The 14,378-nt window shown below is 44.8% G+C and overlaps 1 protein-coding gene across 1 annotated transcript; it reads left to right on the forward strand.

The window, feature by feature from the left end:
* Positions 1-8,828: 8,828 nt before the first annotated feature.
* LOC123151713 (26.2 kDa heat shock protein, mitochondrial) lies at positions 8,829-11,729 on the forward strand. The gene is made up of 2 exons (XM_044571377.1): positions 8,829-9,131; positions 11,037-11,729. The coding sequence occupies exons 1-2, from the start codon at positions 8,930-8,932 to the stop codon at positions 11,453-11,455; spliced, it is 621 nt and encodes a 206-aa protein (XP_044427312.1). The 5' UTR covers positions 8,829-8,929; the 3' UTR covers positions 11,456-11,729.
* Positions 11,730-14,378: the final 2,649 nt, after the last annotated feature.

The raw sequence follows: 14,378 nt of genomic DNA on the forward strand, positions 1-14,378 counted from the left end.
CCATCACAATCCCTATCTCTCGCATTACATTATTTGCCATTTGCCTCTCGTTTTCCTCTCCCGTCAATTCACCCATGCTGTTTTATTCGCCCTCTCTCTCTCTATCCTCCCTCTCTGTTTGCCTCTTTGTTTGCTTGTCGTCATGGCTAGTCCTCTTTCTGCTCCTATGTCCCCTGAGTTTGAAGTCCTTCACTTCAAACAAAAGAAAGGAGAAAATTTAAAGGATGCTTGGTTTAGAATGATGGAATCTTATCGTAAATGCACCCTAGAAGTAAATTTCAGAATTTTGCTTTGCAACTTTTATGTTGGACTTAATTTGTCTCATAGTCAACTTTTAGATTGTGTTGCCAAGGGCAATTTTATTGAAATTGATCCCAGTATCGCGCATGAAATTATAGAAGGTATAGTAGGAACTTTACCTCAACAAAAGGGGCTCCATCATACCCAAGAGAAAACGCAAGTTTTTGAAAAAATTTGCGAGGTAACTAAGATTTTACAGAAATCTCTTGAACCTCTTAAGAGCGTTAGCTTAAATCTTCACCACATGGATATGTTGATTACTCTTTGCAATAAGCGGTTGGATTCTTTAGATCTCAAGATCTCTGAATATGAAGGGAAACGTAAGGAACCTCCTGGATTCGAGCATAACATCGCTAAAAGAATTAAGAATCAAGATAGCAATACCTAGATCTATTCTTGCTCGTTATGCCTAGCTAGGGGCGTTAAACGATAGCGCTTGTTGGGAGGCAACCCAATTTTATTTTTATTCCTTGCTTTTTGCTCCTGTTTAGTAATAAATAAATTATTTAGCCTCTGTTTTGGTTGTGTTTTTTGTGTTTAATTAGTGTTTGTGCCAAGTAGAACCGTTGGGAAGACTTGGGGAAAGTCTTGTTGAACTTGCTGTAAAAAACAGAAACTTTAGCGCTCACGAGAACTGCTGTCATTTTTATTTGAAGAGTGCTATTTAGTTAATTATTTTTGCAGATGATTAATAGATAAATTCCTCACGTCCAGCAATTTATTTTAGAATTTTTGGGGTTCCAGATCTTGCGCTAGCTACAGATTACTACAGACTGTTCTGTTTTTGACAGATTCTGTTTTTCGTGTGTTGTTTGCTTATTTTGATGAATCTATGGCTAGTAAAATAGTTTATAATCCATAGAGAAGTTGGAATACAGTAGGTTTAACACCAATATAAACAAAGAATGAGTTCATTACAGTACCTTGAAGTGGTCTTTTGTTTTCTTTCGCTAACGGAGGTCACGAGTTTTCTATTTTGAGTTTTGTGTTGTGAAGTTTTCAAGTTTTGGGTGAATTCTTTTGATGGATCATGGAACAAGGAGTGGCAAGAGCCTAAGCTTGGGGATGCCCATGGCACCCCCAAGATAATCCAAGGACACCAAAAAGTCAAAGCTTGGGGATGCCCCAGAAGGCATCCCCTCTTTTCGTCCACTTCCATCGGTAATTTACTTGGAGCTATATTTTTATTCACCAACATGATATGTGTTTTGCTTGGAGAGTCTTGTATTATTTGTGTCTTTGATTGTTAGTATGCCACAATCATACTTGCTGTACACACCTTTTGAGAGAGCCATACATGAATTAAAATTAGATAATTTTGCTCTATGTGCTTCACTTATATCTTTTGAGCTAGATAATTTTGCTCTATGTGCTTCACTTATATCTTTTGAGCTAGATAATTTTTCTATATGTGCTTCACTTATATCTTTTGAGCTAGATAATTTTGATCTATGTGATTCACTTATATCTTTTGAGCTAGATAATTTTGCTCTATGTGCTTCACTTATATCTTTTGAGCTAGATAATTTTGCTCTATGTGCTTCACTTAGATATTTTAGAGCACGGTGGTGGATTCATTTTAAAGAAACTATTGATCTCTCATGCTTCACTTAAATTAATTTGAGAGTCTCTTAGTAGCATCGTAATTTGCCTAATAACAATATGCTTGGTATTCAAGATTTGTGAAACTTTCTTTTGAGTGTGTTGAATACTAAGAAAAGATTGAAGCATGATAATTGTTTTGAGATATGGAGGTGATAATTTTAAAGTCATGCTAGTTGAGTAGTTGTGAATTTAAAGAATACTTGTGTTGAAGTTTGTAATTCCCGTAGCATGCACGTATGGTGAACTGTTATGTGATGAAGTCGGAGCATGATTTATTTATTTATTGTCTTCCTTATGAGTGGCGGTCGGGGACGAGCGATGGTCTTTTCCTACCAATCTATCCCCCTAGGAGCATGCGCGTAATACTTTGCTTTGATAAATTCTAAATTTTTGCAATAAGTATATGAGTTCTTTATGACTAATGTTGAGTCCATGGATTATACGCACTCCCACCCTTCCACCCTTGCTAGCCTCTCTAATACCACGCAACTTTCGCCGGTATCATACACCTACCATATACCTTCCTCAAAACAGCCACCATACCTACCTATTATGGTATTTCCATAGCCATTCCGAGATATATTGCCATGCAACTTTCCACCATCTAGTTCATCATGACACATCCATCATTGTCATATTTCTTAGCATGATCATGTAGTTGACATAGTATTTGTGGCAAAGCCACCGTTCATAATTCTTTCATACTTGTCACTCGTGATTCATTGCATATCCCGGTACACCGCCGGAGGCATTCATATAGAGTCATACTTTGTTTTAGTATCGAGTTGTAATCATTGAGTTGTAAATAAATAGAAGTGTGATGATCATCATTCAATAGAGCATTGTCCCAAAAAAAGGCCAAAAAAAAAGGCCCAAAAAATATAAATAAAAAAGGGACAATGCTACTATCCTTTTTTCCACACTTGTGCTTCAAAGTAGCACCATGATATAGCGAGTCTCATATATTGTGCTTCAAAGTAGCACCATGTTCTTCATATAGAGAGTCTCATATGTTGTCACTTTCATATACTAGTGGGAATTTTACGTTATAGAACTTGGCTTGTATATTCCAATGATGGGCTTCCTCAAATTGCCCTAGGTCTTCGTGAGCAAGCAAGTTGGATGCACACCCACTAGTTTCTTTTGTTGAGCTTTCATACATTTATAGCTCTAGTGCATCCGTTGCATGGCAATCCCTACTCACTCACATTGATATCTATTGATGGGCATCTCCATAGCCCGTTGATACGCCTAGTTGATGTGAGACTATCTTCTCCTTTTTGTCTTCTCCACAACCACCATTCTATTCCACCTATAGTGCTATATCCATGGCTCACGCTCATGTATTGCGTGAAGATTGAAAAGTTTTAAAAAGTTAGAGTATGAAACAATTGCTTGGCTTGTCATCGGGGTTGTGCATGATTTAAATACTTTGTGTGGGGAAGATGGAGCATAGCCAGACTATATGATTTTGTAGGGATAACTTTCTTTGGCCATGTTATTTTGAGAAGACATAATTGCTTTGTTAGTATGCTTGAAGTATTATTATTTTCTATGTCAATATAAACTTTTGTCTTGAATCTTTCTAATCTGAATATTCATACCACAATTAAGAAGATTTGCATTGAAATTATGCCAAGTAGCACTCCGCATCAAAAATTCTCTTTTTATCATTTACCTACTCGAGGACGAGCAGGAATTAAGCTTGGGGATGCCTGATACGTCTCCAACGTATCTATAATTTTTGATTGCTCCATGCTATATTATCTACTGTTTTGGACTATATTGGGCTTTATTTTCCACTTTTATATTATTTTTGGGACTAACCTATTAACCGGAGGCCCAACCCAGAATTACTGTTTTTTTGCCTATTTCAGTGTTTCGGATAAACAGAATATTAAACGGAGTCCAAACGGAATAAAATCTTCGGAAACGTGATTTTCTCACCGAACGTGATCCAGGAGACTTGGACCCTACTGCAAGGGATCAAAGAGGTGGTCACGAGGGTGGGGGGCGCCCCCCCTAGGGCGCGCCCCCTGCCTCGTGGGCCCCTCGGTGCTCCACCGACGTACTCCTTCCTCCTATATATACACACGTACCCCCAAATGATCAGAACAGGAGCCAAAAACCTAATTCCACCGCCGCAACTTTTTGTATCCACGAGATCCCATCTTGGGGCCTGTTCCGGAGCTCCGCCGGAAGAGGGCCGTCATCACGGAGGGCTTCTACATCATCCTAGCCCCTCCGATGAAGTGTGAGTAGTTTACCTCAGACCTTCGGGTCCATAGTTAGTAGCTAGATGGCTTCTTCTCTCTCTTTGAATCTCAATACAAAGTTCTCCCCCTCTCTCGTGGAGATCTATTCGATGTAATCTTCTTTTTGCGGTGTGTTTGTTGAGACCGATGAATTGTGGGTTTATGATCAAGTCTATCTATGAATAATATTTGAATCTTCTCTGAATTCTTTTATGCATGATTGGTTATCTTTGCAAGTCTCTTCGAATTATCCGTTTGGTTTGGCCAACTAGATTGGTAGTTCTTGCCATGGGAGAAGTGCTTAGCTTTGGGTTCGATCTTGCGGTGTCCTTACCCAGTGACAGAAGGGGCAGCAAGGCACGTATTGTATCGTTGCCATCGAGGATAACAAGATGGGGTTTATTTCATATTGCATGAATTTATCTCTCTACATCATGTCATCTTGCTTAAGGCGTTACTCTGTTTTTAACTTAATACTCTAGATGCATGCTGGATAGCGGTCGATGAGTGGAGTAATAGTAGTAGATGCAGAATCGTTTCGATCTACTTGTCACGGACGTGATGCCTATATACATGATCATGCCTAGATATTCTCATAATTATGCTCAATTCTATCAATTGCTCAACAGTAATTTGTTCACCCACCGTAGAATACTTATGCTCTTGAGAGAAGCCACTAGTGAAACCTATGGCCCCCGGGTCTATTCTCATCATATCAATCTCCATCACTTTTATATTGCTTTTGCTATTTACTTTGCCTTTACTTTTTACTTTGCATCTTTATATCAAAAATACCAAAAATATTCTATCTATCAGACCTCACTCTCGTAAGTGACCGTGAAGGGCTTGACAACCCCTAATCGCGTTGGTTGCGAGTAGCTATCGCTTTGTGCAGGTACGAGGGACTTGAGCGTGGGCTCCTACTGGATTGATACCTTGGTTCTCAAAAACTGAGGGAAATACTTACGCTACTCTGCTGCATCATCCCTTCCTCTTCGGGGAAAACCAACGCAAGCTACTTCTTATTTATGTGTGTGAGACTTGGGTTGCTTATTAAGTTATGAGTCTATGTTGTGCTTAACTTCCATATGATGTCATATGTCATATTTATTTATCCTTGTCTCACATTATATTTTGCTCACCACACCTCTTGCATGTGATCTATGCATGAGTTTACTTTTTTTCTTGTTTGATCACATGTGAAGCTTTTGTGCAATGAATTCTTTAGTTGGTGCTATTCTCACACATCAATGGACGTTTCTATTGATCTAAGGCGAGCATTCTATGTGTGTTCTTGTGGCATAATCAAGCAAATTCGTATCTCTATGCACACACCTAGGGGAGCTCTTTTGATCAATATTTTTTCATGGCTTGTTTTATTGATTATATCTCTTGCCATGCTGTAACCATATTGTCATCAATAGACCAAAAAGGGGGAGATTGGAAGTGCATTTTGCACTTAATGGTATTTTGGTGTGATGACATTATGGTTAATGGACCTGATAACATTTTCTAAGGTTTACCTCAAGTTATTGGTTCCTTGTACATTTATCGTGGAGATGGTTGACCCCGTCTTCAAAATGACCAAAGGTGTCTTTTTCGGGCAACTCGAAGGTCTTCCGTTTCGGTTTTATTTGAGTCATAGGACCACACTATTAAGAGGGGTCAAGGTGGATGAATTTGGTGTGGGAATACTCTAAACATATACACTAGCCCTCCTACACCTACCACAAGGAAGTACCGATCTATCCGTTTATTTAGTGCTGGCGTGGAGTGTCCATATAGCCATGTGCCCAAAGTAGCAGGACACCCTGTGCGCATGAGGTCTTTGACACCCGTGCACATCGGGTAGTGGTTTTCTTGTAGACACCCAGTGCACCCGGGGTCCATGACCCCCATGCGCATGGGGTCAAAGACCCCGTGCGTACGGGGTGTTGAGTAGGTCATGCGCTACAAGCGCACACGGGGTACTATTTTGCTCTCTGGACACCTCGTGCGCATGGGGCTGACTAAGCCCATGCACACGGGGTCCAGCGGGCAGAATAGCCTCCCCACCTTTCATTATAAAAGGAGATATTATTTCACCTGTAACCCTACCACTTTTGCCTTGTTGAGCTCCACCATTACCAAACCTTGATTTGCTCATTCCTCTCCATCCCCTCACCCAAACTTGTTGAAACTTTAGGGATTGAAGGAGCATGGCCCGATCTACACTTTGGCCAAATTAATTCATGTTCCACACAAGATTTCTTCACCATTGACTTATTACTCTTGGAGCTTGGGATCCTAGGCAGTTAGGGTTCCTCCAAAGGCTTCCTTGCTCGTGTTGTGCTCCGAAAATGTATGTAAATGTGTAGTGGCCACTTTCAAGATCAACCTAAGTGATTTGAGGCTCATCCATTGGGGTGACTCGAGGAGAATACGGTGAGCCTCCGGTGGTGTTCCAGAAGCCTTGGCTCCGGCAACCCTCCAATGGAGATTAACACTTCCTTGGGGATAAAATCCACACACTTGTGGTTAATCCTTTCCTGCACTTTAATTCGCCTTGTATGCTCGTGGGCTTTATAATTATATTGTTTGCCTAGCTTACTTTGCTTTGAGCTTGCTTGCCATATAGGATTGCTCATCGAGTTGCATATCTAGAGAACTCTATTAATCTACTTTTTCCCCTAAATCGACAACTGAGCTTAAAATGTGTAGTCTCCTATTCACCCCCGCTAGTCGACTATATCAATCCTTTCACCAGGCTTCCCAGCCCTCTGCCTACGCCATCGCCTTGGATGGCTCCTCTGCCTTAGGTGGCGTAATGCCTCCCAAGGACGAGCAGGAGGATCCAGGTGACTCTGAGTGGCCTAGACCAAAGACCACCGGATGCTGACGTGGAAAGGCTGAAGAAACCGATGCTAGCCTGGTCGAACTAGAGGCCATGGCAGCCAAGGGGGGGGGGGTCGAAGGTAGACATACTTGGTTTTTCTTAAAAAAGGGACCACAATATTTGGCGGACATCAGATCAGAAGGCACCCACCAGCAAACAACTTGTTCACTGGGACAGGGACGGTCGAGCAAACCTTTTTAGTTTGCTAGAGGAGTGTTTCCGTGCAACCCCCAAGGTGGCCTAGATAATTATAGCGGAGGCAAAAAAAAGGGCTAGACTAAAATAGTTGATATTTTGAGAAAAATTGCCATCAAAATGAAATATTTTCTAATACTCAAAAAGGCATAGATAACATAATTAAAAAAATGCAAACAAAAAATGCCATGGTAGACTACCAAAAATAGTTACATGGCAACCAGGCCAAAGTAAATGTAAAAAGTAAAATAAACCAACAAAAACAAAAAACTTTGGTCCAAATTACAGAGAAAATAAAAAAATGCATATTAATTAAAAAATACATACAAGGATTTTGCCATGCTTTATATTTTCATTTTCGAAAACACATGAAAATCAAACATAGGAAGATGGCATGATCCAAAAAATAAATAATATTGCCATGCTCTCAATGATAAAATTTCCATGCTCTTATAATAATAAAAAGTTGCTATCCTCTTAGTAATAAAATTTCCATGTGCAAAAGTAGAAAAACAAATTCCAAAATTGGTGTGAAAATAATTGATAAAAATTTCCAAAGCTTGTCGTGGTAGCATTACAAAAAAGACTAAATTTGCCATGTTTGGGAGTTAAAAATGTTATGAATTTTTCCTGGGACCATGAGAATTTTTTTCTAAATGTTTCCATGTGTACAAAACAAACTTGTGATGTAAAAAATTAGAAAAAAATGTTTAAAATTTGCCGCGTGGCAAGTTAAAAATATTATAAATCTGCCATATTTTTTGAATTTTTTTGCCATGTACTGAAAACCAATAATTTGCATATTTTTGCCACCTTGTAAAAGTAAAAATAAAATAAAAGGAGGATCACGGGTCTCCCATTTGAAGGGTTTACACACTAGCCAATCCGGTGAGTGGCTTTAATTGGTTAGGATTGCGTTCGCGCAGCTTTTATTCCTTACAAGTTTCGAACATGATGTGACAAGGCATCTTGTGCTAAGATCCGTGCATATGATCTGGTGGCAGAGTAGAGCATTCACTAGAACCTACTATAAATATGACGTTCCCCAATAGTATATTATCTCCCAAAATAAAAGGTAACATTGGATTTTGTGGGTTATTATACAAAGATGGATTATGTAGACTTAACACGGTTTTATAGTACAATTACTATATATTTATTTTCGGATGGTTATTTAGGAGCCTTGTATAAGCTGAACGTGTAGAGTTTAGTAAACTAAACACTGTTATTAGGTCGACACTGTATTGGCATAAGCAATGCACCTGTTTGTTGCTTCCATGTAGTCTACCAAAATATAACCGACGACATCAAGTCCACCAAACGGTAGGAATTCTTCCCAAAAGCAGTCCAACTCTGAAAAGCAAATCAGGCGTGTCCGACGTAGCTTAGCAGATCAAAAGCTAGCACCATCCACGTCGCCCTGATCGTATATCAAACAGCACGAATTGTAAAGCTATAGGCTCCAGATCTTGCTGGAAGGCTCGAGAGCCCACCCGATCGGTCCAGAACCTTCTAAACCCGTTTCCCCATCCCCTCCCCCAAGAAATCTCCCCGCTCCCGGTTTACAAAACCCACTCCATTTCTCACCCCGCCTCGCTCACACAAGAATCCAAAATCATCACAGCAGAAGAGAGAGAGAGAGAGAGAGAGAGGGAAAGGAGAGAGAAAGAGAAAGAGAAAGAAGAGAGAGAGAGAGCCCATGGCTTCCGCCGTCGCTTGCAAGGGTGCCGAGCCGGCCGGCCTCCTCAAGTCCGGTGCTCCCGTGGCCTTCTGCGCGCCCCACTGCCCCGCCGTCAACGCCGTCCGCCGCCCGTACAGCACCCAGGTCAAGGAGGTCAACCGCTACGACGACGACGACTATAGCGACCGCGACCTCGTCATCCCCAGCTCCTTCTCGCAGGGTATGCTTCCATTCCCCACCTGTGGCGCGCCGTTTCTTTGCGTTCGTTCTCAAGTCTCAACACCGTGAGTCAAATCAGCCTTCTGATGAGCTTTTGCCTGTTGTTGCCGACTAGCCCTAGCTCTCGCCTACCTCTCACAGCTCTCTTGTTCTGCTGCAGACCGAGGTAGAAGAAGAAGGGAAGAAGGAGACACAGGTGGACACAGGAGGTTTCCGGCGCTCAAACGCCAACACCCACGAGCACGAACTCGTTCCCAGAGCACCACGGCTCTCGTACTACATCGCCTGGCCTTTATAATCAGGTAACGCAGCGGCCAAGCATACAGACCCCCACGCACGCACCACACGGCCACCACTACCGGCCACTAACTCCAGGCCGGCTAACCAGCTAACTACCAGTGCATGCATGCGCTAACAACCACACCTAGCAGCCACCAAGTTCGGCCTGGCTAGCTAGCTCCGGCTCTCACACCTACCCAGCGACACACACGCATGCCACAAGCACACACAACGCACGCACGCACATGAACGCATGGCTTATTTTTAACATTCTCCTCCTAAGCCATGATCTCGCCGTCGTCGAAGTTGTTGCAGCTCCTGTCATTGTCGTCGTCATAGTCGTGACCCAGCCCGCGGACCCGACCTGCCGCAACGACGCCGGTTGCACCGTGCTCCATCATGACTCCGGCAACATACGCCGAGCTCCTTCTCCGCCGGCGACACACGCCTGGCGTCCCTCTGCGCCCCGCACGTCCCGCGCGCACCCAACGCGCCCGACGAGCCCGATCGCACCAGTGCGTCCCGCACGTCCCGCGCGCATCCGTCGCGCCCGACGAGCCCGACAGCACCAGACGCTCACCGCGTGCCGCCTCCGCGTCCGCCATGGCAGCCGCCACACCGCGCCTACGTGTCACGCACCTTCCACGATTGTCGCCCGAGCCATCGCGACCTCTGCGCCACCACGCAGGTCCTTCGCGACCTCCTCGTCTCCGCGACCGCCATGCCCTTCGCGCGCACTCCCCACGTCCCCGCGCTCCCGCCGCGCACATACGCGATCTGCGCAACCGGGTCCAGCGCCCCGACGTGGTCCGCACCCGCGATCCCGACGTGCCCGCTACGTCTGGCGCGCGCCCATACACGCGCCCGACGCGGTGAGCCCGTCGCCGCGGCTTGTTCTGCCACGCTCCGCACGCCACCAGCCCGCGCCATGATCGCGCTCCGAGGCGACCAACGCGGCCGATCCGGCGTGTCCCGGAGCTTGGCCTTCCCTCCGCCGAGCCGCGCCGCGCCACCGCAGCCTCTGCGCCACCGCGCAGGTCCGCCGCGGCCGCCGCGCTCTCCGCACGCCCGGCATCACCGTGCTCCGCCGCCGCACGGGACGAGCGCCATCGCCCGCGAGCTCCTCCGAACCCGATGCTCCGATACCAATTGTTGTTGCCGACTAGCCCTAGCTCTCGCCTACCTCTCACAGCTCTCTTGTTCTGCTGCAGACCGAGGTAGAAGAAGAAGGGAAGAAGGAGACACAGGTGGACACAGGAGGTTTCCGGCGCTCAAACGCCAACACCCACGAGCACGAACTCGTTCCCAGAGCACCACGGCTCTCGTACTACATCGCCTGGCCTTTATAATCAGGTAACGCAGCGGCCAAGCATACAGACCCCCACGCACGCACCACACGGCCACCACTACCGGCCACTAACTCCAGGCCGGCTAACCAGCTAACTACCAGTGCATGCATGCGCTAACAACCACACCTAGCAGCCACCAAGTTCGGCCTGGCTAGCTAGCTCCGGCTCTCACACCTACCCAGCGACACACACGCATGCCACAAGCACACACAACGCACGCACGCACATGAACGCATGGCTTATTTTTAACATTGCCGTCCCTGATGTTGATTCTGCAGACGTGCTCGACCCGCTCGGCGCGCTGACCAGCATGGCCCGTCTGCTGTCTCTGATGGAGGACGTTGCAGCTCAGACCGGCCTCTCCACTGCTGGGGCGTCGCGGCTCGGACGCTGGGTGGCCAAGGAGGACGACGATGCGGTGTACCTCAAGGTGCCGATGCCCGGGCTGACCAAGGAGCACGTGAAGGTGCGCGCGGACAAGAACATCCTGGTGGTCGAGGGCGAGGGCGAGAAGCAGCCCTGGGACGGCGACGACGACTCCGCGGTGCCGAGGTACAACCGCCGCATCGAGATGCCCGCTGACGCGTACAAGTTGGACAAGATCAAGGCCGAGATGAAGAACGGCGTGCTCTGGGTGACCCTGCTCAAGGTGAAGGAGGAGGAGCGCAAGGACGTGTTCCACGTCAAGGTCGAGTAGGTAGTGGTAGTGCTCATGCAGGATGGCCGGCGCGAGAGTGTGAGAGACGCCTTGTTGATCTGGTCATGTTTGGTGTCTTTCTTCCTTGTTTTGCTTCGTTGGTCGTCTTGGATCGAGTTGGTAGTGGTCTGGTGGTGAAGTTGGTCGCGAACTCTGTTAATTTCCTCTAGTTTGGCATATGATGAACTTACTTTGGTGGTGAAATTGGTCATGAAATTCTGTTGATTTCCTCAATTTGGCATATGATGAACTGATTTGGTGGTGAATTTGGTCATGAAAGCTTGTTGATCTCCTGAAGTGTGGCGTGCTGGACGAATCTAGTGATGAAATTGGTCATGAACTGTGTTGATTGTCTCAAATTTGGCCTGATGAGCCGCTTTGATTATCTTAAGCTAGTCTCGCCTGTCTATCTTTTCTCCTCCTTGATCTGTTTTGCTTTAAGCTTTCTGTAAAAAGCTGGGCATTCATGCCTACTCTCTGAAAAATTGGTTGATCTCCTCGAGTTTGACGTCATGGAGTTGGTGAACGGGCAGTTACTGATTGATGATTCTTGCTTGCTTTTTCGTGAATTTTGTGTGGTTATCCTTGAGTTTAACTTCTTGTAAGAACTGTAAATGTTCCAGTTTGTAGTTGTCACATGAGATGGGCGTTTGTTTGTTTATGTCCTGCTTTGTTGATTTTTTCAAGTTTAATGTGATTACCTGATTTGGTGGTTCCCTAAATGTTTTGTGTTTGTCTTCGGTGTTTACTTCTTGTAAGAACAGTAACTGTTTCAGTATGTAGTTGTAGCGCTATGGGCATTTGCTTGTTTATCTGATGCTTTGTGATTTTATTTTAGTTTTTGTTTTATGCTTTGTGATTTTATTGCTGACAAATTGACCAGAATTGCGGTATGCAGGCAACTACGCAATGCACACAAAGAAAACTTCTGTTCCACTAATTGGTTTTCAGTTTTACCCCAAAAATGTTTTTGGGGTGCTTAGTTTTGCCCTTCTTCTGTTAAATCACTGCACTTTGGTTGTGTGTCTGAGATACATTCTAAGGTTTTTTCCTTGGGTAATCGGTGCATGGGGCATTATGAACATGTCACAAGTGGGATCCACTTAAAAGAAAAAAAGAAAGAAAAATGGCGAATAAATTGTCACTCACCTTTCACTTGACCCCCTTTGGTCCTCCTCTAGCATGGCTCTCCTTTCTACCTTCACCTTGCCCACTTGTCTTGGAGTCTATGCTCGACTCTATAGTCCAAACGAGTGTCGACAACCACATAACCTGATGACTCTTCGTCCGGCCCATGAGGAGGTGCAACGACAACACGAAGCGAGCCCCATAGAGAGTGACCCTGCGGTAGCTTGCCTCGGCGATGAGTCCAGACGTGGAGGATAGCTCGTGACTCCATCAACAAGAAGAGAAGGGAGAGGTGTGTGTTCACTGGTATACCTTCGTTGTCAATGCCGCCGCAAAAGGAAACAAGATTTTACTGGCACCTCGAGCTACCTCAACATCCTAACCTAAAACAGCGACAGCAATATGCTTCATGGCTAATCATGGTACAAATGCGAGCGGGGTCTCCTCTCAACATTCACGAAGGCTACTAACTTGAACATAAGCATAATATATCTGATCGCTTAAAGGAAATTAATTCTTATCGTAAGGAGTTCATCCATATTCTCGAGAATAAGTACAACTACTCAAACATAATGGCGGAAAACATAAAGGAGAGGGTCAAGTTACAAGCCGACATCGGGCCGGGGAAGAGAGAAGGCATGGCGTCGCTGGTGGAGATGATGGTGACGAAGGCAACATCGATGAAGATGGCGGTGATGGAGGCGACACGGTGGAGATGGCACTGGCCTAAAGGCCGGTGCGCGTGGTGGCGGAGGCTCCCCTTCTTACTTCTTGTATTCGCCCTTCTTATTCCATCGAGGTCGTTTTGGAGCAGCAATGGAGGTGTTGTGATCTTATCTTGGATGAATGAGGGCCTGATGCCAGCAGCTAGGGTTGAAGGTGTATATAAGGGGCTTCTTCGGTTATCCTTCGTAGATGTGACTTCCTTCTCCTTATTATGCCCTCATGCGACTTCCTTCTTCTTCTTCTTCTAGGGGAGCCAAATCCTCTCTCAAAACTGTAACACCATTGTAATTAAGCTACAATGATTTCCCTCTAATTATGCCAAGTCATCATGTTTTGCAAAGCTTAATTGCCACTTGTCCCAAATAACAGTCAAATTCAAAGTCAAATTCTTGCAAGGCAAAATATTATTTCTTCAAATAGAGTTTTTTTTTATAATATTACAAATAATACCTAAATAATTTTTTTAAGGAAAACAACACCACCCAACCCAAATTTACCCTAGCATCAATTAAACAGGGCCAACAACAACTATTTAAGCCAATTAAATATAAAAAACTTAAACGTTTGCAAATGACCTAAAACATTGTGTGCCTTCTCAAAGTATTGCATTGTAATTATATGACAAGTTTCATATTTAACTAAATGCATTTAGTGGCTTAAATAAATGCAAAACAGAAAAGAAAACAGAAACAGAAAAAAAAAAGGAAATAACCTACTGCACTACTAGGCCTTGAGTGCACAGTGCAAGAACCATCCCACCTCCCCCTTCTTCTTCCTCATGTTCACCGAGGCTCGTTGGACGCGTCTGCGGTGTCCAGGGCACCGATAGCCACGCGGCAGCCATCCGCAGTCTCCCCGCGTGGATAAGTCATCCCCGCAACCCTTGGTCACGCTGAGCGTTTGGGTTTACCCAAAAATTCGGGTCAGTTATTTAAGTTTATAAGAATTTTGGGTCTTCAAAATTAATACCCAAAATTTGTCTAAATTTTTTTATACCCGACAATTCGGGTATCCGCAAAATCGGGTTCGGGTAATCCTGAATTGCCCAAAATAAATACTCCCTCCGTCC

The sequence above is a fragment of the Triticum aestivum genome, chromosome 7A (genome assembly GCF_018294505.1).
Source record: "Triticum aestivum cultivar Chinese Spring chromosome 7A, IWGSC CS RefSeq v2.1, whole genome shotgun sequence".
Taxonomy (NCBI): Eukaryota; Viridiplantae; Streptophyta; class Magnoliopsida; order Poales; family Poaceae; genus Triticum; species Triticum aestivum.